At 39.3% G+C, this 22,613-nt stretch overlaps 1 protein-coding gene across 1 annotated transcript in view; it reads right to left on the bottom strand.

Moving 5' to 3' along the window:
- Positions 1-8,135, bottom strand: part of LAMC1 (laminin subunit gamma 1) — a 132,441-nt gene extending 124,306 nt beyond the window's left edge. Inside the window, exon 1 of the mRNA XM_044002551.1 lies at positions 7,588-8,135. Coding sequence (XP_043858486.1) covers positions 7,588-7,981 — 394 coding nt within the window. The 5' untranslated portion in view covers positions 7,982-8,135. The remainder of the gene's footprint in view (positions 1-7,587) is intronic.
- Positions 8,136-22,613: the final 14,478 nt, after the last annotated feature.

The raw sequence follows: 22,613 nt of genomic DNA, 5'->3' as shown, positions 1-22,613 counted from the left end.
TAAAAGACAATCAACAAAAAAGATTTTATTTTATTGTAGAGGCAATAGAAAGCTTCTAGAATTGGTTGAGCAGGGGAGTCACATGGTCAAATCTGCACTTAAGGAAAATTACTTTGGCAACAGTGCATAGGATGGACTGAAGTGGGGAGAGACTTGAGGCAGGGAGACCAATTAGGAGGCTGTTGCAGTAACCTGAGTAAGAGTTAATGAGGATCTGAACAGAGGTGGTAGTTGTATGAGTGGAGAAGAGTCATGAGATATTCTGAAGAAAGAAATGGCAAGACTTGACAACTGATCGAATATGTGGGGTGAGGGAGGGTAGAGTCAAGGATAATGCCAAGATTAGGAACCTGAAACACTGGAAGAATGTTTGAGGATGGAGGGGGGAGATAATGAGGTTCAGTTTTAGACACATAGAGTTTAAGCTGTCTACTGAATATACAGTTTAAAATGATGAATAAGCAACTGGTGACACCAAAGCTCTTAGGAGACTAGAAATTAATATGGAGACTGCTGATGATGATACTCAGAGTATCTGCTCCCAAGAGAAGAGGCCAAGTACAGGACCTTGGGGAACACCCACAGTTACCCAGCATGATATGATGATGAGCCAGAAAAGTAGACATACTAAGAAACAGCAGTAAGACAGGTGGAAGGTGAGGTGGGAGAGAACAGTGTTATGAAAACCAAGAGAAACTGTATACAGAGGAGAGGGTAACCAAGATGCCAAATACAGGAGAAAGGTCAAGAAGAATTAGGACTAAGAAGAAAGCACCAGATTTGGCCATTAAGAGGTCATTGGTGAATTTGGAGAAAGTAGTTTTAGTATAGTGATGAGGTCAAAAGCCAGATTGCAAAGGATGGAGAAATGAGAGGAGTATTAGTAGAGGCAGAGAGCCTAGACAACATTTTCAAGGAGTAAACTATGAGTAAATAGCTGACTTGTTTGTTCCTACATTCCTTTCTTCCACCTCTCCAGCCCTCACCAGAGCTTCCTCTTTTTATTTTTCAAGGTTTCCTTCTCCCCAGTTCCCAAATCAAAAAGTTGTTTAAGTGCCTGGAACTGATACCAAGTAGAGATCAATTTATCCACACTCAACAAAGAAAAGTATTGCTAATACAAAGAACATTTACCAAATAGTTTTCTGCGAGACCAGAACCATTTAAGGAGAAAATCAGTTAAACTTCATCCCTGGGAAGATTAATACAGAAAATAGAACATCTCCAAAGACCCTTCTGTGGGAAATCAAGTTGATGACAAAAAGGGTCAGTTGAACTGTGCCTTGTCACCAACACCATCAGCAAATGACTAATGAGCACCCAATCTCCTGAGTGATGCCAAATTGAAGATAATTCTGAATCAAGCAGATTATATATTTATACTTGTATCTCCTTTCAAATGATGAAGAATGTGTTTTACTAAGATTCAAACTCTCCTCATACTACAAGAGAAAAGGTGTCAAGCACAATGCCCACAATATTCTTTAGTGCAACCCAAACAAGATTAAAATGTAATTGATAAAGATTTCACAAAATAAATAAAAATACAATAAAACATAGATAATGTTAATATGTGGTTTTCTAAGTCAACATATGACCAGGATTTTCTGTACACTTTGTTGGTCCCCATTTCTATTTGAGTGTGAAACCACTACTACAGAGGTTGTCCAGTTAGAGGGAAGAAAAGGAGAAAAAAAAGAGGCTGGGGAAAAATATATAAACTTAGAGACAAGGAAGCCTAGCACTCCTTAAAGCTTTGAGAGAGAGAAAAAAGTTGTCAGTTTATTTCCCTTCTTTGCCATCACCTCTTCTCTACCCACAGAGATATTGGAGCTCCTCTCAAAAAAAAAGATAGCCTGTTTTGTTTCATGAATATGTAACTTGGGACACCAGAATGACTGTGTCCCTGGTTATTTTAAGCTGGCTCCATGGCAGATCCTACTGAAAGAAAAGCAGATGCAGTTAGTGTCACAGTACAGTCTGCTACAACACTAAAAGAATTCAGAGACCTTCCTATAAATGATTTCTCTGGTCACCTCTACTTATTTAGCAGCTGTCAAATTTAGCCCAAAATAAGCAAACATATAATTTTATCACCTACAAGTATAACAGAGAAGAAAGAATGGGAGGCAGTAGAAAGAGCACTGAATTTGTCTCAAGTTAGAACACACACTCACTACTTGTATAATATGCATATCACTTTATCTCTCTTGGCCTCAGTTTCCTCAACTGCAAAATGAGATAAGGAAGGGCTCATGGGCTAATGAATCTAGATTAGGAAGGAGCCTCAAAGGCCACCTGATTCACAACCTCACTTTACAGATGAGGAAACTTGGGCTCACAGGTAGTACTAACCATCAATCAGAAGGTGGATCTGAACTCGAGACCTCTGACTCCAGAGCCAGTGCTCTTTGGTTAAAGTAAATCTCTCAGGTCTCTTCCAACTCCAAATCTATGATCCAACAAGCTATGACCAAAGAAGCAGCTTTTGGACGTTAGTGCAAACAAGAGAGGCAAAGTAACAAATCACATAAAAATCACTGAATTTTGCATTTGGAAAGAGTTACTTCAAGATAGGATCATAGAATTAGAGTGAAAAGGGACCTTAGAGGTCACCAAGCCCAATTCTTTAACAGGAGGAGGATCACAGGTCCAAGCTCATAGGTAAAAACAAAGAGAATAAATCATCTTTTCCTTTAATCTTCTCTCGGAAAAAAAAATTAAGTAAAAATAGATCTCTTAGCTTTGGTAATTTCCCCCTAAAACTAAAATTAGGCAGTTCCAGAGTGCCCATTAGACAGAGTTCAATACAGTGAGCAAAGCAAAGATTTGTCTAATGAATCATGTGTAAATTACTCACTTGTTTAAGCACTATGAAATCTGAAGTACTTTTTGCTGAACCTTAGGACTTCTTATCTATGATGAAATTTAAAGAAAAAGCAACACCCCAGGCTTCCCTCAGATCCTACCCATAACCAAAATCAAAGCAGTGCCATTTACAGTGTATAGTTAAAGCAACACCACCCTGTTAAGTGTCTATTTCAAGAATCAAGCATATAAATGAACTACAAAAAAAAGGTTCTCTAATGTACTTTTTAAAGGAAAATTAGTCTCAAACCTTATATTAAGAAATAAGTGATGTGCAAAAGAAGGATATAAAAATTCTATGTCAATGTGTATGATTTTTTCCGTAAGAGAAGCTTTACCAGTTATGACTAATAAAAATAACTACAATCTATATTTAAGACTAGCCATTACAGCTGGCTCAATCTCAGAAAAATCTAAGTGAAAGGTGATGCTAATAACAAAACATTTAATTCAATAATATGATAGATAAGAATTACATACAAACTTAAGAACTGCAACCTAAATGCCCAAAGTTCTACTTTACAGTTTTTTAATTAACCTAGGACTAAAATTCCACTATGATGCAAAAAAAAAAAAAGATAATCTTTTTACTGAGTATTGTTTGGAAAACGGAGACACAGGTTCTGATTATTAAATCTGTAAACTCCCCAAGGACAGAAGCCCATGACAAACAATTTAGTGTACTGCAAACACACTAAAGTCACATGTAAAGAGACCTCAAATATTTAATGAACTTTGAATGTTGAATAATGAAGCTATTTGGGGGTGGAGGGGTGCTATGCAAACCCACCAGAAATCAAATGCTTGGCTCTATACCCCACCCTGTGCCTCCCAAACTGAGAAAAATGAAGAGATTTAATGAAAACTGATGAATCAAAGAAGAGAAAGAGTCTTAAAACAACTTTATATAACTACACTGAACTGGATGCCATTGAAGAAGCTGATCTCTTTAACTACTCCTGTTGAAACCTGCAAAATGTAAATCAAGCCTTTGTGAGACTAACTAAAATAGAGTTTCCCTCAGGGCTCTACAAATACCACAGTGAAGTCACAGAAGTGTACAACGAGTCACTCTGAAACCTAGACTGAATCAACCCTCCAAAGGTTTTCTTGCAAAAATTCATATTTCTTCAACAATTAAACATTTCTTGAACCAAACATAGAATAAACTATTACTATATGTTAATCTTCCAATTTAAACTCAAGAGAGATTCAGATTGTAGCTAAAAATGCCTCATTCCATCACCATGTTTAATATTTATTTTTAAAGCATTTCAATCCAGTTTGTTAACTTTAATGCTTCCTCCTAATCTTCAGATGTCAGTTCTTCACTATACTAACACCTCTCAAAACTTTCATCTTTAAAAGAGCCTGATTTTTCATTATTTTTAAAACTGCCTCAAAGATCATGACCCCTTATCCCATCCAGGATTATTAAATTAACAAATGGGGTTATTTTATAATTGAAAAAAACCCTCCAGCTATATAATCTATCAACTGCCTTTCAGATATGGGTAAAATTATCACCTAAAAACAGAGAGGTCATATTTTTCTTGCAGGTAGGAGTTAAATATAAAAAAAAAAATCTTCTTTGAAAAAACAGGGCCTGGCTGAAAGTTCTAACATCCAGCAGTTAAGAAAGTGTAGTGCAGGCTTCCACAGCAGTAGTAAGTAGCTAATTATATTCGACAATACAGGGCACTATGGATTACTGTATATGGCAGCTGAAATACTCTCCCATAGAATCAACTGTTGATTTCTTGGCTTTTGTACAAATGGGTGGTGATAAACCTGAGAATAACATAATTTGGACTTGCTTTCCTTTGGAAAAAGCTATATCATTCTAAGAAAAAAATGACTTTGTAATAAGTGACCACCATGAATCTGATTTTGCTCCCTTTAGCCTTGTCCATTCAATGTTTAATAATAGTCTCAGCTGCAACACTAGAAAAATAGTCTTCAGGATCTAGCATATCTCTATGGTCTCCAAAACAGAGAACATTTGTCTGAAGGCATAGAAGATTTAATAATTGCACAAGTAGTCATGTACCTTGAACTCATAAGGCATATCAGATGCTCTTAAAATCAGCATGCAAGCTGGCATCTGAAGAAAACTCTCTACAGAAATTTAATAAAATCTAGTGTGCACTTGATTTGCAATTTCTCATTTTACTTTTTTAATTTCCAAAGGTGTCTCAAAAAAGACTAAAATCAGAATCCCTATTTTCAATGAAAATTCTATTCAACCAATTTTAAAACAGTATCTAATAATACATTCACATAAGATAAAAATCTTTTGGTCACTTTCTCAGTCAATAAACATTAAGTGCCTACTATGTGTCTTCAATCACTGTGCTTCACTCACTTAGTAGATGCTTAATAACTAAAATACAACAATTTTTCTACTTTCACCCCCACATATTCCTCCCCATCAAAAACCCCACACACTTCAAATATTTAAACACTAAATTATAACAATTTTCCTTAGGAAAAGCAAGGAATATTGAAGGAAGAGTATGGTCCAGAAGCCAGAATATATAGTCTAATCCTAATGGCAGGTTTTTTGACCCCTTGTCCAGTGCCTCTGTTGATTATTTCTTAGATTCTAAATTTAAAAAAATTTTAAAGCTATAAATTTTCAAGAATGCAATGGCTAATATTTTTTCCAGAAATTACTCAAAGAGGTTTAAGACTAAATGCTTTCACAAATCAATCACTATAACAATATTCTGAACATGGAGACAAAATATTTAATGGATGAAAATTCACAAATAAGAATAATTAAGCAATTAGTGTCTTAAATTCACATGTACAAAGACTACGTTTAACAAATTTAAGACTATGCTGACTTTTGTGACACCCTCAAAGAATGAACAAAATCTGTCTTGGTCACAGGTGTGCCAATAATCATATTAAAAGATAAATAGGCATGTTATATTAACAATCTGAAAGGTTAACCAAATTAAGATCAAACTCCAAGCAGTAATTTAACAGGTGAACAATATCTTCTTTATTCACCCTATGTAATCAATAGGTAATGAAGCAGTCAACACAGAATAAGTAAAGTTCCTGTCTGAATGAAGAACCTTAGTCTATAAAGATCCTAACATATAAAACCAAAATCTACAAATGTACATAGGCCTATTTTGATTTCAGCAAAATACTGGGATTTGAAGAGACACCCCAATTGAGTATTTCATAAATTTTATCTTTCCACAAGAGTACAATATATTTCCCAATTTTGACATAGACAAGCTGAGACTTACTTTAGTTACTGAAAACAATCCTAAAATTTCCTTAAGCTAAAATTTAACAAGAAAATGACAATTTTTTTTAAAATTACAGAAACTTGCCATTGGGAGGAAAACTAATCAATAGTAAAATTATAAACTACAATTGGAAGAATCCTTCCCTAGACTACTCAAAAAGCACCTGTTCTAAGTTACCTACACATAGCTGTGAGAATTGCTGATACATGTTTTAAAATTCTTCCTCTATCTCTGAAATTATAGCTGCCTCAGATTTTTCTCTTTACTGTGAATATTAATTTTATCAGAAGAAATTTTTATTTCTTGAAAACTCAAGACCGAAACGATTTATTTCAAACGTGCTGAATCCCATTCACCTCACAAAACTGGCCTGTTAATAGCAACTTCTTAGTTGTATTTATTAAAAAAAAAAAAAAGGCAGCACTTCCTGTATTTCAGATACTTTCTCTAAGAATCTTGGTGCTCAGGAAAGCTAAGCGTACCAATGTAAGTACATTGATGAAAGACGGGAAGAGAACAATCAGGGGCAAAAGTGGCATTCCCCTACCAAACTTCCATTTCAAAATACCACATCTATGAATATCAGTTTTATAGATTTAGCCTGCCTAGGAATAACAGCAAAAGAGTAGGTCAGGGGTGTGTGTGTTCTCTGGAATTTCATTAAGTGGTAGATATGATGCAACCAGGTCCCCGATCCTAATAGGCTTCTAATTCTATGAATCTAGATACTAGTAACTAACTCGTACACTTTTAGCTACTGTTACTAATGCCGGTTTTGCTTTCATCTCGTACAACTTCAAAGAGATATTAAAAAGATTAAAACCATTTATGGTTCAATCAGCAGATCAAACTTTCCCAACCTCCTCCCCCTTACAGTGAAAAGAATGATTTCCATCCATCTCTTTCCCGATTTCCAAAAGACTTGTTTAAATGTTTCTACATTCGCTCAGATTCTTAAGCATGGGAAAAGACATCGGAAAACTGTTTCAATGATTATAGTGGGTAGAGACCTTTTGTCTTCCCCTTAGGAGGATTAGCACTGAAGCAGTTTTGTGGTCCTTAATTAAGGCTCAAAGGCATGAAGGGACAATAACTTTTAAAGTGAATATGTGTTTCGAGGAAGCATAGACTAGGGAGGATGGGGCAGGAAAAAGGTACTTGCTCCTCCCCCCTCCCCCCCCCATCAAATCCCTTAGCGAAGACCCTTTGCTGTTTCTGCGGAGAAAGAGGAAGCAAGACCCTCCCTCCCGTAGAGAAAGAGAGGGATTTCTGGGCTAAGGAGTCCGGGAGGTGAAGGCGTCCCTCCCGGCGGTGATGGAAGATCCAGGGATGCCCCACGGGGTTGTAAAGGGGCGGAGGGGGTCCGAGAGGAAGACCTCGGGAAGTGGCCGGCCGCGCGAGTGGGGGGCCCCCGGCGGATGCGGGGTGGGGGGCCGCATTCGGGGCTTACCCAGGTGCAGGGTGAGGTTGATGGTGCTGGGGTACTGCACCCCGGCCAGCATGGTCTGGCTCTGCCACCAGGTGGTGTCGGCCTGGTTGTTGTAGTCGGTCAGGTAGGCGGCCCCGTGCGCCAGGTGGGGCTGCCCGGCGTCGCACAGGTGACACGACTTGGTGACCCCGGTCACCCCGGTCTGCACGCAGTACTCCTCGGGCGGGGCGCCGCACGTGTTGGTGGCCACCACGGTCACGTTGAAGGCGGCGTTGACGAACTCGGGCATGCAGCGCTGCGGCCGCCCGCCCTCGTCGGTGCACTCGTCCATGGCCGCCGCAGCCCGGCCCGCCAGCAGCGCGGTGGCCAGCAGCGCGACCAGCGCGGCCAGGGGCCTCGGCGGGCGCTCGCGCATCGTGCTCCGCGCGGCTCGGTCCGGGAGGCAGTCCGAGGTGGGGCGAGGCTAGGCGGGCGAGGCGGCGGCGGAGGCTGGCGCTGGGAGAGCTGCGTCCGGCGCGCCTGCCTCTGCCCGAGCTCCGCTGCTAGCTCTAGCCACCCCCTCCTCGGGCCGCCGCCGCCGCCGCCGCCGCCGCCCCCCTCCTCCTCCTCCTCCTTCCCTCCCCCTCCCCTTTCCCCCCCGCCCCCCGGGCAGGGACGGCCGTCCCACACCCTAACCCACACCCCCGCCCGCCGCGGCCGGCCCCGGACGTCCTTGCGCGTACCCGCGCGCGCGCCCCCGCGGAGCTCCGAGATTGATGCTCGGCAGACGGGAAAGGACTGAAAAGTCGCCCGACAGCCCTTCAGCAAGGGCGGGCGGCGGCCAGCGGACTCCTCCTAAGCCCTCCGCGCGCCATGGACGGCCGGGCCGTGGCCACCGCGTCGAGGGAGGGGGGGCGGGATCGGGAGCCGCTCGCACCCCGAAGTGCGCGCGCGCGATCGGGGCAGGGGGTGGCGGGGATGCGAGCGTGAGAAGAGGAGGAGGAGGGCCTGTGAGGGGTCGGCCGGGGTAGGGTGGAGAGGGAAGAGGGGAGGGGGGAACCGGGAGAGGCGGAGGGACGTGCGGGGCGGGGGGGATTGGGGGGATGGGAGGGTCGGCTCTCGCGGGGCATGCTGGGAGGGAAGGGAAAGTTGGGAAGAGGGATCCGCGGCCAGATAGGGGGCGGGTAGGGCTGGGCAGAGGGTGGAGAGGAGACTTCGCGTCCCGGCAATCCTAGGTTCCTGTGACCGGCTTTCTCTAAATGGGGTGGTGGGAGACCAAAAGGAGCTGAGGGGGATGCCTCGGTCCCCCGGCTGGGCTGAGATCCTGGAGGACTGCAAGCGGGATGGATGGACTGTTCATTCTGCTCGATGTTAGGCTCTAGCGACTTGTTCTCCCCCGCCCCTCCCCGCCGCCATCCTCCTACCTCTGCCCCCCAGCCGAATGGGGGAGGACGGCGGGCAAGTGTCACCCCTACCCTTCCTCCTCCTCCACCTGGAATTGTTCCAGCCAAACTGGGGGACGAGGAGTTGTCACCAACTTTACACCCACTTGGGACTGTCCCAGCCAAATCTCGGGGGCCTATGGAGGGTCACCCTCACCTTTCTCCCCACTGTGACCGTTCCAGCCAAATGTAGAGGGGGGAGGTGGTTATCACTAGCCTTCCGCCCCTCTGGGACTGCCCCAGCCGAATGGGAGGGGGGATCACTACCCCCCAACCCAGCCTACTCCTGCCCACCTGGGACTATTCCAGCCAAATCCGGGGGTGGGTCATCACTCCCACAGTCTTTCCTAGGAGGGGGATGTGTTGCGACGTCCAATGAGCAGAAATGGTTTCCCAGAGACAGAACCTTACAGCTGCATCCCAAATGCGTTTTGAGCAGTGATTTCCTGTCCCTGAGTTAAAGTGTAATTTCAGTCATTTTACCAGTGGCTAGGAAGGAAGTGAAAAGGCTGGGAATGGAATTAACATTTTTCCCCAGGGTACACCAAACCAACTGCAAAATTATTCCACTGTGTTGTTTGTGTTCTCTCTCTTGCCTTTAAAAGACTCGAAATTATCTAGATTCTGACATCCTCCTCTTTAGGCCTGCTGAGTCACAAAATATTCCCAATGCCAGAATGACTCAGTTCATGGACTCAACGCCAAAAGATCATGAGTTCTAATCCCAGACCAGAACTTGGGCTCTTTTCCAGTGCTGATGTTGCAAGGAAAAGGGAAGATCCCAAAGAATAAGTATACCTTGCTTTAAACCAGGGTGTTTAAACTCTTTGAAAATCATGTGCATTTATATAGCTTTTAAAGTACACAGCTCTTCAATTTGGAACTATGCCCAAAGGGCTATGGGACTGTGCATACCCTTTGACACAGTAAAACCACTACTAGGTCTGTATCTCAAAGAGATCATAAAAAAGGGAAAAGGATCCACATAGATAAAAATATTTAAAACAGCTCTCTTTGTGGTGGCAAAGAATTGGAAATTGAGGGTATGCCCATCAATTGGGGAATGGCCGAACAAGTTGTGGTATATTAATGTAATGGAATACTGTTGTGCTATAAGAAATGATGAGCAGGTGGATTTCAGAAAAACTTGGAAAGACTTAAGTGGATTGATGCTGAGTGAAGTGAGCAGAACCAGGAGAACATTGTACGAAGTAAAATTGTGGGATGATAAACTGTGATAGACTTAGCTCTTCTCAGCAATACAGTGATCCAAGACGATTCCAAAGGACTCATGATGGAAAATGCACTCCACATCCAGAAAAACACACACACACACACACACACACACACACAAAACAAAACAAAAAAAACACAGCTGTGGAATCAGAAAGCAGATTGAACCATACCGTTTCTACTTTTGTTTTTTGTTGTTGTTTTTTTTTTGAGGTTTTTCACTTTTGTTCTGATTCTTCTTTCACAACATGACTAATAGAAATATGTTTAATGTGATTGTATAACCTATATCAGATTGTTTTCTATCTTGGGGAAGGGGCAGGGAGGGAGAAAAATTTAGAACTCAAAATTTTATAAAAACAAATGTAGAAAACTATCTTTACATGTAACTGGAAAATAATAAAATACTTTTAACATTAAGAAATATACAGTTTCATTTGATCCTCAGCAACTCACAACTGCACACACATATATATGTATATATGTACATATGTGTATATATGTATATATACCCGTATAGATATATACACATACATATATGACAATGATGAAACAAAATTTATACTTATCTGTGTCTTGTTCTAAGTAGGTATTGGGAAAGTATCTGAAATAGATAAATATTATACAGAGTAACAGGTACTGTTAAAAAAAAGTACTCATTTGCTTTGGTAATTCATTACTGGAATCACATAAAAAAATAAGGTTTTCACCTATGGATACAACACTTCTTATGTTTCTAGCCTGAATTTTCATTGCCCCTCAGAACAAAACATACAGCTTCAGTATGAAAATATGTAAAAGGATCTGTCATCTCTTAGACTTGGGAGTTCCCTCCAACATATAAATGAAAATCTATGTCATATGACTCTCTTTCATGTCCTCCCAAAACTTCCATAGAAGAGGTCTCAGCGTGCCAAAGGTTTTAATCCCTTTCTCTTGACATCTGAAGGGCAAGGTACCAAGTGGAACACACTAGCTTCCCACATAAGCATCCCTTTCTCTTGCCATAAAACCAGTCCATCTTTTCTATCTGCCATACAATTTTTTGGTGGAGGAAGGGTCAATGAGGGTTAAGTGATTTGCCCAGGGTCACATAACTAGTAAGTGTCAAGTGTCTGAGGACCGATTTGAATTCAGTTTCTCTTGAATCCAGAGCCAGTGCTTTATCCACTGCACCACCTAGCTGCTCTGCCATACAATACTTCAATCACATCCATAACTCCTGTTCTTTGTAGTTCCCCATACCCACCATGCTTTTCCACTGACTTCTGTATGATGGATGGAGATGAAAGTGATTTGAAGATTGAAAAAGAGAACTAGATTCAGAAACTATATATCCCTACTTAAATTTAATATCTGACAAGTTTCATCAGTTTCACAAAAAGTGCTACATGCTTACTTAACCCATCGAACCATCAGCTCAGACCTTAGAATCTCCAGTATGTTCAGTACCATTAAATTCTAACTCTCTCTGTAGATATTTATATCACAAAATCAGATTAATCAATGATACTTAACTGGGGTCTTCTGAAATAATTTTTGTCAATATCTTACTTAATAACCAAATAGAATATATCACATAATATGTAAATAGTTAATATGATATAATAGTTAATAGTGTCATTGGTTTCTTTAGTAACACTGTTTTATTTTATGTATCTAAAAAACATTGTCCTGAGGGGTCCATGCTGCCCAACTGCCAAAGGAGTGCATGACTCAAAAAAAGATTTAAGAGCCCCTGATCTAAATCCACTTGTGCAGGGAATTTTAGCCTGCTTTAGCACTTGATAAATAAATTCTTCTTGACTGACTGCTAGTTCAGAGCTTCAGGGATCCACTGAAGAGTTTGAAGAGTCCTTTAAACAAACTCCAGACTTTAAAAATAAGGTTGTTTGGGGGGTGTTTTACAAATGTATTCCCAGTGTTTCCCTTAATTGGTGAATTCTTTGATATATTTGAAATAACTGGACATAACCAATAGTATATTGCAAAGTATCAGAAATTTCATGATAGTACCTTTTTAATGAAATTCACTTCATCAGTCCACATCAAAAATCTGATCTTACATGTCTTTCAAGGCTCTGTTCAGATCCCAAATCCTCCACAAAGTCTTTAGAGGCTATTCATCATGATAGTAATAACTAACATTTGCATGATAGTTTCTGTCGAAAGCACTTCTCACTCTCCTCTGGACTCACAGCACTTGTCAATACCACTCATTAGCCGATCAGATCCTACCTATGACACCATAGTCCTTTGCTTTTCAAACTAGTTGTATTTTTAAAAAAACACTTTTCATGGTATATCTTTTGTTAATTCAGCTAGATTTTTAAGAAATAATGTTTTTGTTTACATCTTCCAAGGTGTCTGGATAGTACATTGCACAACGGAATAATATTTGTCAATTAGCATGTTCATCATTAAGCTCCTTTAAGTGTTATTCTTTTTCATTTGACTTTATCTTTTTTTTTTTTTTTTGCAGGGCAATGGGGGTTAAGTGACTTGCCCAGGGTCACACAGCTAGTAAGCATCAAGTGTCTGAGGCCGGATTTGAGTCAAGTGTCTGAGGTCTGAGGCCGAATTTGAAATCAGGTCCTCCTGAATCCAGGGCCGGTGCTTTATCCACTGCACCACCTAGCTGCCCCAGTGTTATTCTTTTTTCCAGGAAAAAAAAAAACAAGAAATAATTTATGTTCTTGGATTTCTCCAAGGATTCAGGAACTCTTAGATATATTCCAAATCAAAATATAATGTCAGCCCATGACTGAATCAGTGTTCTCTGGGCAAGTGATAACTAAAAGGTACTCCAGAAGAAACTCCCAACCTTGGTCCTATTGTCCTGTTGCTGGACCATAACTAGACCAGTTCCCAGGAGTGAAAGAGACATGGACTCTATTTCTTAAGAGAGATATCCTATAATCACTCACACTACTTTATGGGACACTAGAAAGTGGGGCTAATAAATAAATTAAATGTTCATTCTACTCTTTTCCCATGTAAACACACTATAAGTTAAATATCCCCAAACACTGCAAAATCAGAGAATAAATACGTTTCCTTGTTGAGGTCTAATGTTTAAGCTAACTTTAGACTGTTACCAACTTGACATGTTTGCTTGCTGCATCATTTCACTGCTAGAGCTTCTAAATACTAAGCTACTGAGTGGATAGAGCACTATACCTGGAATCAGGAAGCTATGAGTTGAAATAAGGCCCCAGACAGTAACTATGTGACCCTGGGCAAGTAACATCCTTAGTTTCCACAGCTGAAAAATGGGAATTATAACACCACCTACCTTGTAGGATTGTTATGAGGATCAAATAAGGTAATATAAAGGCCTTAGCACAGTGTGGGATACATTTGTAGGCTCTGTATAAATGCTTATTCTCTTTCTCTAGGAGAATTTCTTTTATTATAAAACTCTTAAGAATACCTTTAATTATCCCATAAATTGTATTCAGTTATTCCACTGGAATGTTTTAAAATAAGGACTAACATTTTCAAGACAGGAATGCAACTGACTAGTACATTCTATTTAAAATTTTCTGCCCTGTTCTAATTCTCCTTTAAGTCTTTGTATATACTTCTTATCTTCATGAGGAGCTCATTGTCTATTGAGCAAACTCCATTCTTAGAGGAGTTACATGAAGGTGTGTGGGGGATGAGAATCAGACCTTTCAAAGTGTTATGTGTCATGTAGCAAGGGTTTACCTCACTGTCCCTTTCCTCCTTAACTTCTCTGGTGAACAAAAAAAAAAAGTAATTTGTTTTCAGTTAGAAAAAGAAAACCTTAAAAATAACAGTCTCAAACAACACAGTTGTGGCCATTTCAAGCATTATCCAGCTTCTTAAAACTACAAAGCTTTCTGGAGATTCTTGGCAAACCAAAAAAGCAACTAATCAGAACAATTTCCCCTTGCGTGGTACATTGAAAAGAGCATTGACTTTGGAGTCAGAGGACACAGGTTCCAATCCTGGCTGTGATGCTTACCTTCCTGTTTGACCTTGGGCAAATAATTTCATATCCTTGAGTCTCAGTTTTCAGATATTTAAAATGATGGTCTTTAACTAGATGGCCCCTGAGGCCACTTCCAGTCCTAGAACTATGATCCCTTATACTATAACATGGTTGGTTTTTTATCATAAGGTGTAATTTTTAAAGTAGTTTTTGCTGAGGATGGGAGAGTGGGGAAATAAGGGTAAGGAGAAGAAGAGAATTGGTTCAGTCATAATATATTCAAATGGTTCCAACTTTTTACAAACACAACTACTTTTTTGAGACATTTAAGTTGTCAAAAATTACTGACAAAAATTTTTGACGACATTGTCAAAATTAGCAAGGTAAAGTATGAAGCCTCTGTTTTGGCTTTGAATCTATATTTACAAGATGTAAATATCTCCACTGACATTACATTTGAGGTTTTGTTTGGTTATTAAGCAGGAGGAAAGGAAGAAATAAAAGAAAATATACTTTGCTCTGCACTGAGTCCATGCGCTATCAATCTAGAGGGGCATAGCATGTTTTATCATGAGTTCTCTGGAAATTGTGGTAGGTCATCATATTGATCAGACTTACTAAGTCTTTCACAGTTTATTTTCCTTACAATATAGATGTTACTGTATACATTATTCTCCTCGTTCTGCTTACTTCGCTCTGAATCAGTTCATACAAGTTTTACCAGGTTTTCTGAAACCATTCTCTTTATCATTTCTTATAGTACAATAGTATTCCATCATATTCATATACCATAACATATTCAGCAATTCCCCAACTGATGGGCAATCCCTCCGTTTCTAATTCTTTGCCACTACAAAAAGTGATATAAATATTTGTGTACATATGTATCCTTTTCCTCTTTCTTTGATCTCTTTAAAATATAGACTCAGGCATCCTGTCTTATCTTTGTGTCTGCAAAGACCCACTACAGTATATTACTTCTACACTTATACAACATTCATTAAGCAGCTACTATGTGCCAGCTACTATACTAAGTGTCTTATAGAAGACACTTAATAAATATTTGCCAAATGAATAAATGCATGAAGTACACGAAGAACAAATGTACATTACAGAGTTGTGTACAATTTAGTCTTATTGTATATCCCAAGATAAGCAAAATAATCATCACCGTGGGCCAGAATGTGACCTGTGTATTATGACTAGCATAATTGAAACTCCCAATAGTTATGGAAAGAAAATTCAATTTATCTTTAAAAGTGACATTCTTAGAGTTTTTCAACCATGCCTACAACCTAAATGATTAAAGTTTAAAAGCTAAAAGTTAAGCAGGGGGCAGCTAGGTGGAACAGTGGATAGAGTACTGGCCCTGGATTCAGAAGGACCTGAGTTCAAATCTGGTCTCAGACACTTGACACTTATTAGCTGTGTGACCCTGGGCAAGTCACTTAACCCTCATTGCCCTGCCGCCCCAAAAAGTTAGACAATTTAAACTTCGTTAATAACTACTACACACAATTCATCAAAATTTAGGTTCAACTCAACAAGAATAGTTCACATATAAGTCATTTGGAAAGGTCATTCTTTAAGACCAAATTAGCCAAAAATGAGAAGAATTCCTCCTTGTCACATTTTTTAACACTGCATAATAACATATACTTTAATTGCAGTTTTTTAATTCATGGAGGAAAATTATTCCATTTGAGACCACCAGTTTACGAGTTTGTCCTTTTAAATCCTTCATCAATTCCTCTCCTCAGAGAAAAAGTATTTCCCACTAACCTTTGACCTTTGGTTAATGTTTGTTTTCTCCTGCTACTCTATTTGTACCACACACGAGATAGGGATGGTTGTCCAAAGCAAGCGTTTAGAAATAAAACTAATGTTGTGCAAATACCTTTCTACAAAGCAGCTGGACAGCTAATGCATCAGAATATGTAGAATGAATGAAAATCATATGACATTTGTCCAAGGGTTGATTATGTTGGCTTCTTAGGGTTCTTACACATACACGCTGGCATAGTACTTCTGCCTTGACACTGCTGCTTCTCTTAGAACTCATTTCTGTCCTTGGGCCTCTCACAGCACTTGGTCCTTTTTTGCCCTTACATTCTGTTTTTCTTTATAATATTCCTTTTCATATATCATATCCTCTACTGGATTATAAGCCCTTTCAGGGCTGGGGCAATATCTAATTCATATTTATGTCCCTCAAACCCTAGCAATTCTTTGCACGTAGTAAGCACCTAATAAAAATTAGGGTATTTGTCCTCTAATCCTGTAGGGCCTTCCATTTTCCTTAGTCTTTCAAAAAATCACAAGTAGTAACTCAGTAATAGCATATGCTAGTTTCTTTAGGACCTGAGAACCAAGTTCAGTTGGATCTTGTGATCAAACTTACTTAGATGAATTTTATGAACTCATTGGTGTAGATACTCTTCCACTAGTGCTAATCAGTAACCATGTCTATCTTATAATTTACTTGTCCCTGTTTCCCTTTAAGTTTTACAAAGAGGATCAATTCTGATGCTATAAACACTGTACTAGTCTTCTCATACTTTTAATATCTCATGGGTACCAATGCCACATTTGAGCCACCCATCTATGACTTCTCATTCTTGTTACATGACTAGCCCAACTCTCCATTCATACAGGTATTCAATAGTGTCTTTTATGCTACTTTGTGCATATTATTGGCAATATGCCAATTATTTATTGGTAATATTAATAACATCTTATTTCTCATTGAGTCACTTTTAATTTTGTTCCTTTTGAGATAATTTTCATTTCATATAGATGATTCCTGATATGCGGTGAAAAAGTATTAGTCGGAGAATATTGGTGTTAGGAAGATGAGGTTGTTGAAGAAAGCCCTTAGATCACTGAGTTCTTTTTTACATTGGACTTTTTTTTTTGGGGGGGGGGCAGGGCAATGAGGATTAAGTGACTTGCCCAGGGCCATACAGCTAGTAAGTGTCAAGTGTCTGAACTGGATTTGAACTCAGGCCCTCCTGAATCCGGGGCTGGTTATCCACTGCACCACCTAGCTGCCCCCTCTAAGTTCTTTTTTTAAAGATTACGTTAATATTCATTATGTCACAGTTCAAGTAATTAAATAATTTGATAGAATCCTTAATCATTTATCAGTGTTGTATGATTGTAATTGCCTCATTAACAGTCTTAAAGAAGTAAATTACATTAAAAATTAAAGAAGTTAAGGTCATTAAAGAAGTAAATTAAACATCTTTTTCTTGTAGGCATTCAATAAAAATCACCATTAAAGCAATAAAGATCAAAGTGTGATCTAGAAATACTTAAATGTCCATAACTCAGTGACTTTATAGTGAATTCTGGGTATAGATTTTACTAAAGAATCAAAGTTACAGCCTTATAAAATGATCAAGATTCGGTTTCTCAGAGAAATATGATTACAATTTTCCAAATGCAACCTCCTCCTCAGCTCTGATCCCAGCTAATTGTCCCTTTGAAGTACTTGTTCAAATGATCAATAGATTAGATAGAGATAGAGATAGAGATAAATTCAAAGACTAACTCAATGATCTATCTATTCAACTGTATGTCACAACCAAGATGAGATGAATTTTTTTTAGTACACTTTGTTTTTCTTGAGTGGATGGTTGTTTTATCTCTTTCACATACATGTTAAGTTCATATAGGAAGTCTTGTAGTCTTCTGGGACTTGATGCAATTAGTACACATCTGAAAGAAGTATTTGAAGTATTTTTCCATCAGTGAGGAATCATTCTTTTGAAATCTGTGTTTTGTAGTTGGTTGTTCTTTTACTTGGGTGCTTTTGTTGCTGATTCTGAGGTGAGGTGGAGTTGCTGAGAGCAAGCACCATTCATACCACCCTCTTTCCCATATTCCTGATGCTTCCAATGTTATCCATGATGCTTTTGAGACAGTCTGCAGCCTCATTTTCTCCTCAATTGTTTTTTGCTGTCTTGTAAAATGATACTGTTTATAATCCTTTGTCATCCTCCCTCATTATGATTTCCAAATGAGCCTGTACTTCAAATTGGTGTTGCCCTTGGTTTCACTCTTCTTGGCAAGGTGATTGAAAATTTGGTGGCTGAGATGGCTTTTGTTCTGTTCAGGTTTCTTTGTTGTATCAGATTTTTCTAGAAAAAGGGAGAAATGTTACATTTTACTTTGCCTTTTAATTTTATTTCCTATTTTGGACAGTCAACATTTTAAAGAATCAAGCAAACAACACTGTACAATGATCAACTGTGATAGACTTAACTTTTCAAAGAAATACAGTGATCTAAGACAACTCCAAAGGACTCATGATGGAAAATGCTCTCGACATCCAGGGGAAAAAAAAACAACTGTGGGATCTGAATGCAGATTCAACTATACTCTTTGTACTTGTTGTTGTTGTTGTTATTGTGGGCTTTTTTTTTTTTTTTTTACTTTTCTGAGGCTTTTCCCTTTTGTTCTGATTCTTCTTTCACAATACGACTAATTCGGAAATATGTTTGATGTGACTGCACATGTTTAACCTATATTGGATTGCTTTTTGTCTTGGGGAGACAGGAAGGGAGGGAGGGAGAAAAATTTGGAATTTAAAATCTTATAGAAACAAATGTTGAAAACTATTTTTACATGTAACTGGAGAAAATAAAGTACTATTAAGATTGGGAAAAACAAACAAAAAGAATCAAGCTGGAATTTCTATAACCACATACATTCTCATCTTTATCTCTTCTAATTTACTCTTGACTTGACCTATATTCTAATCAGTCAATGATCTAACTTTTAATGATCTAACTTGTTAGATCATTTCAGTTAGATCTAAATTTCAGTTAGATTTCAGACAATGGAGTCTGAAATAAGTTCTACATCCTCTAACCAGTAATTTCCTCACCACTCAGTGACCTACTGGTAACTTAGGAGCAGAGCCTCATCCCACCTCATCCCTAAAGGAAGAGAGAAATGAATTCAGTACCTGAACTAGGAGCATAGCAGTCTTTAATAAGGGATCATCCACATTTTAGTCTTCTATAACCAATGAGTTTCCAGACAAGCCCCTCAGCACCTGGTACCTAGTCCCAACCCAAGACCAAACTTCAGCCCATGGGAAGAAAACAAAATCAGTGTTAGAAGTAGGGAAAGAGAAACTAGCAAACTGTCCACCTCTCCAAATTTCAGATCTGAAAACTTCCTCTAAGAAGAAACCTCCTCTGCTACCACTGTCCACTCCCTCTTCCCAGTACACCTCAAGCCTCTTGCATCTCTAGCCACTTTTGCCCTCTCGTACTATTGCTTTCCCTGAAATCACTATCCTATCTTAAACAACCTTTCATGCCAGTGTGGCCTAGAGGTCACCATGGAGGGCAGTTTGGATGAAGACCAATTTTTACCCACTTCCCAGAGAAAATATAGGACATTGACTACTGGCTCAGCTTGTAAAATTTCATTGCGGGTCTCTACTTCTACTTCTCACGCCTTATCCCACCTCAAAGAATGGAGAAAAATCCAAAGGCCCGAGGCTGAAAGAGACCTCAGGTTTGGAGATAATGACTAGTTCATTAAGGTTTTAGTCTAGAACAAAGATCCCACTTCCACACAGCTTCCTTTCTCTGCAACACTAAAAAAGCTTGAAAATGCAGATAAAAATACAATTTGTAAAATGCTCAGAGTCCCCAGGCAATCTATTGATTGTCAAGCTGATCTCTCAGCCAGTTGAATTTAGTGTAATCAATTATCCACAGATTCCTTATCACTCCATATAGGAAAAAAAAAACCAACCCAGGATGCAATTAAAATAATCTTATCTTTATCTGGTAAACTATTGTTTAAATATGTAAATAACCAATAGGGAAAGAAACCCTTAATAATGAACCCTGATGCTTTGCAGGCATCAATAAAACAAAAGCAAGAGACAGAGAATAGAGCAGATTCACCATTGTTCCAGTGGTTTCTTCTAGATACCAGAATTAAGTCACTGTCTGCTAGATTCTCTTTAAAAAATGAATTGTAAGACAAGTTAAAGAAAGGTCTCCTGTACCTAGGAGCTTTAGGATCAGTCTTCTAAAAATCATCCTCCATTTGCCACTGCGCTCTCGCTCGCTCGCTCACTTGCTCTCTCTCTCTCTCTCTCTCTCTCTCTCTCTCTCTCTCTCTCTCTCTCTCTCTCTCTCTCTCTCTCTCTTTCAGAGATTTAGAAGATAGAAAATTCTGCCTTTCAGTTCTTTCTTTCTTCCCTTCCCAATGTGGGAAGTAGTACACTTTCCAGGGTTTTTGTTTGTTTGTTTATTTTTTTAGTGAGGCAATTGGGGTTAAGTGACTTGCCCAGGGTTACACAGCTAGTAAGTGTTAAGTGTCTGAGGCCGGATTTGAACTCAGGTACTCCTGACTCCAGGACCGGTGCTTTATCCACTGCGCCACCTAGCTGCCCCTCTTTCCAGGGTTTTTAGTTACTTAGGCCACCTGGCAAGGTAGCCAGGTCAAGCTTTTGCCAATATTCTTGCATTAGTCATATTCCTTTCACATTTTCTTTTACATTCCTTTTCTTTTACATTCTTTTGTATTTTTTTTTTATTTTCTTATAATCACAGATGCTTGGCTCTCAGTACCTACATATTCTTAGTTATCTCATTAGCTCCCATAGTCTCAATTACCCTCTCTACACAGATGACACCCAGAGTTATATATCCAGTCCTAGTCTCTCTCCTGAGAGCCAGTCCCCTATCACAAACTGCATGTTGGATCTGGATGTTCCACAGACATCTCAAACTCAATATGTCCCAGACAGAACTCACTTTCTTTCCCCCTAAAAATTCAACTCCCCCTTTTCACCAATTGATATTTTATTTTTCCAATTACATATAAAGATAATTTTAACATTCATTTTTGTAAAATTTTGAGTTCTCAATTTTCTCTGTCCCTCTCTTCCCTCCCCCTCCCAAGTGATAAGCAATTTGATATAAGTTATACACATACACACACACATATACATATATATGCAATCATGTAAAACCAATTTCCATGTTAGTCACGTATGCTTCCATCTGCATTCAGACTCTATCAGTTCTTTCTCTGGATGAGAACATTTTCTTTTTCTTTCTTTTTTTTTTTTTAAGTGAGGCAATTGGGGTTAAGTGACTTGCCCAGGGTCACACAGCTAGTAAGTGTTAAGTGTCTGAGGCCGGATTTGAACTCAGGTACTCCTGACTCCAGGGACGGTGCTCTATCCACTGCACCACCTAGCTGCCCCAAGAACATTTTCTAACATGAGTCTTTTAGGATTGTCTCAAATCACTGTATTGCTGAGAAGAGCTAAGTCAATCATAGTTGATCATAGCACAATATTGCTGTTACTGTGTACAATATTCTCCTAGTTCTGCTCACTTCATGTAAGTCTTTCCCAGTTTTTCTGAAATTTGCTTGCTCATCATTTCTTATAGTATAATAATATTCTATTACATTCATATACCACAACTTGTTCAACCATTCCCCAGTTGATGGACATTCCCTTAATTTCCAATTCTTTGCCACCACAAGAGGTGCTATAAATATTTTTGTACACCAGGTCCTTTTCCCCTTATTTCCCAATCTCTTTGGATATAGACCAAGTAGAGGCATTGCTGGATCAAAGGATATGCACATTTTGATTGCCCTCTGGGCATAGTTCCAAATTGCTCTGCAAAATCAACCTTTTTTTTTTTTTTTGCGGGGCAATGAGTGTGAAGTGACTTGCCCAGGGTCACACAGCTAGTAAGTGTCAAGTGTCTGAGCCTGGATTTGAACTCAGGTCCTCCTGAATCCAGGACTGGTGCTTTATCCACTGCACCACCTAGCTGCCCTCAACCCATTTTTAAATTCCCTTATTTCTGTCTTCCAGTCACCCAGATTCACAACCTCCGATTCATCTAGGACTCTTCACTCTTCTTCACCTCTCACATCCAATCAGTTGTCATCTTATTATACCTCTACAACAATTTCTCCCATTTACTCCATTCTCTCTATTTACAAACCCCACTCCAATTCACATCTTATCAGGTTTCACCTTGACTACTATAATAGTCTCAGGTCTCTCCCTGATCTGAGTTTCTGAAACAATCAATATTTATTAAGTGCCTACTATGTGTCAGGCACTGTGCTAAATTCTGGGGATAGAAAAAAAGAACTGTTTTTGTCCTCAAGGAGCTTATAATCTAATGGGAGAAACAGCAAGCCATCAAATATATACAAAGCAAGGTATACATAGGGTAAATAGGAAATAATTAAACAATCAGAGGCATTAGGATTAAGAGGAATTGGGGAAGGCTTCTTATATATATCAGGATTTTAGTTAGGACTTAAAGGAAGCCAGGGAGGTCAGTCTTCAGAGTGGAGGAGGGAGAGCATTCCAGGTATGGGGAACAGCCAGAGAAAATGCCAGAAGTGAGATGGAGTGTCTTGTTTGA

This window comes from Dromiciops gliroides, chromosome 4 (assembly GCF_019393635.1).
Source record: "Dromiciops gliroides isolate mDroGli1 chromosome 4, mDroGli1.pri, whole genome shotgun sequence".
NCBI lineage: Eukaryota > Metazoa > Chordata > Mammalia > Microbiotheria > Microbiotheriidae > Dromiciops > Dromiciops gliroides.
The sequence above is the reverse complement of the archived record's forward strand: the minus strand, read 5'-3'. Positions and strand labels throughout refer to the sequence as shown.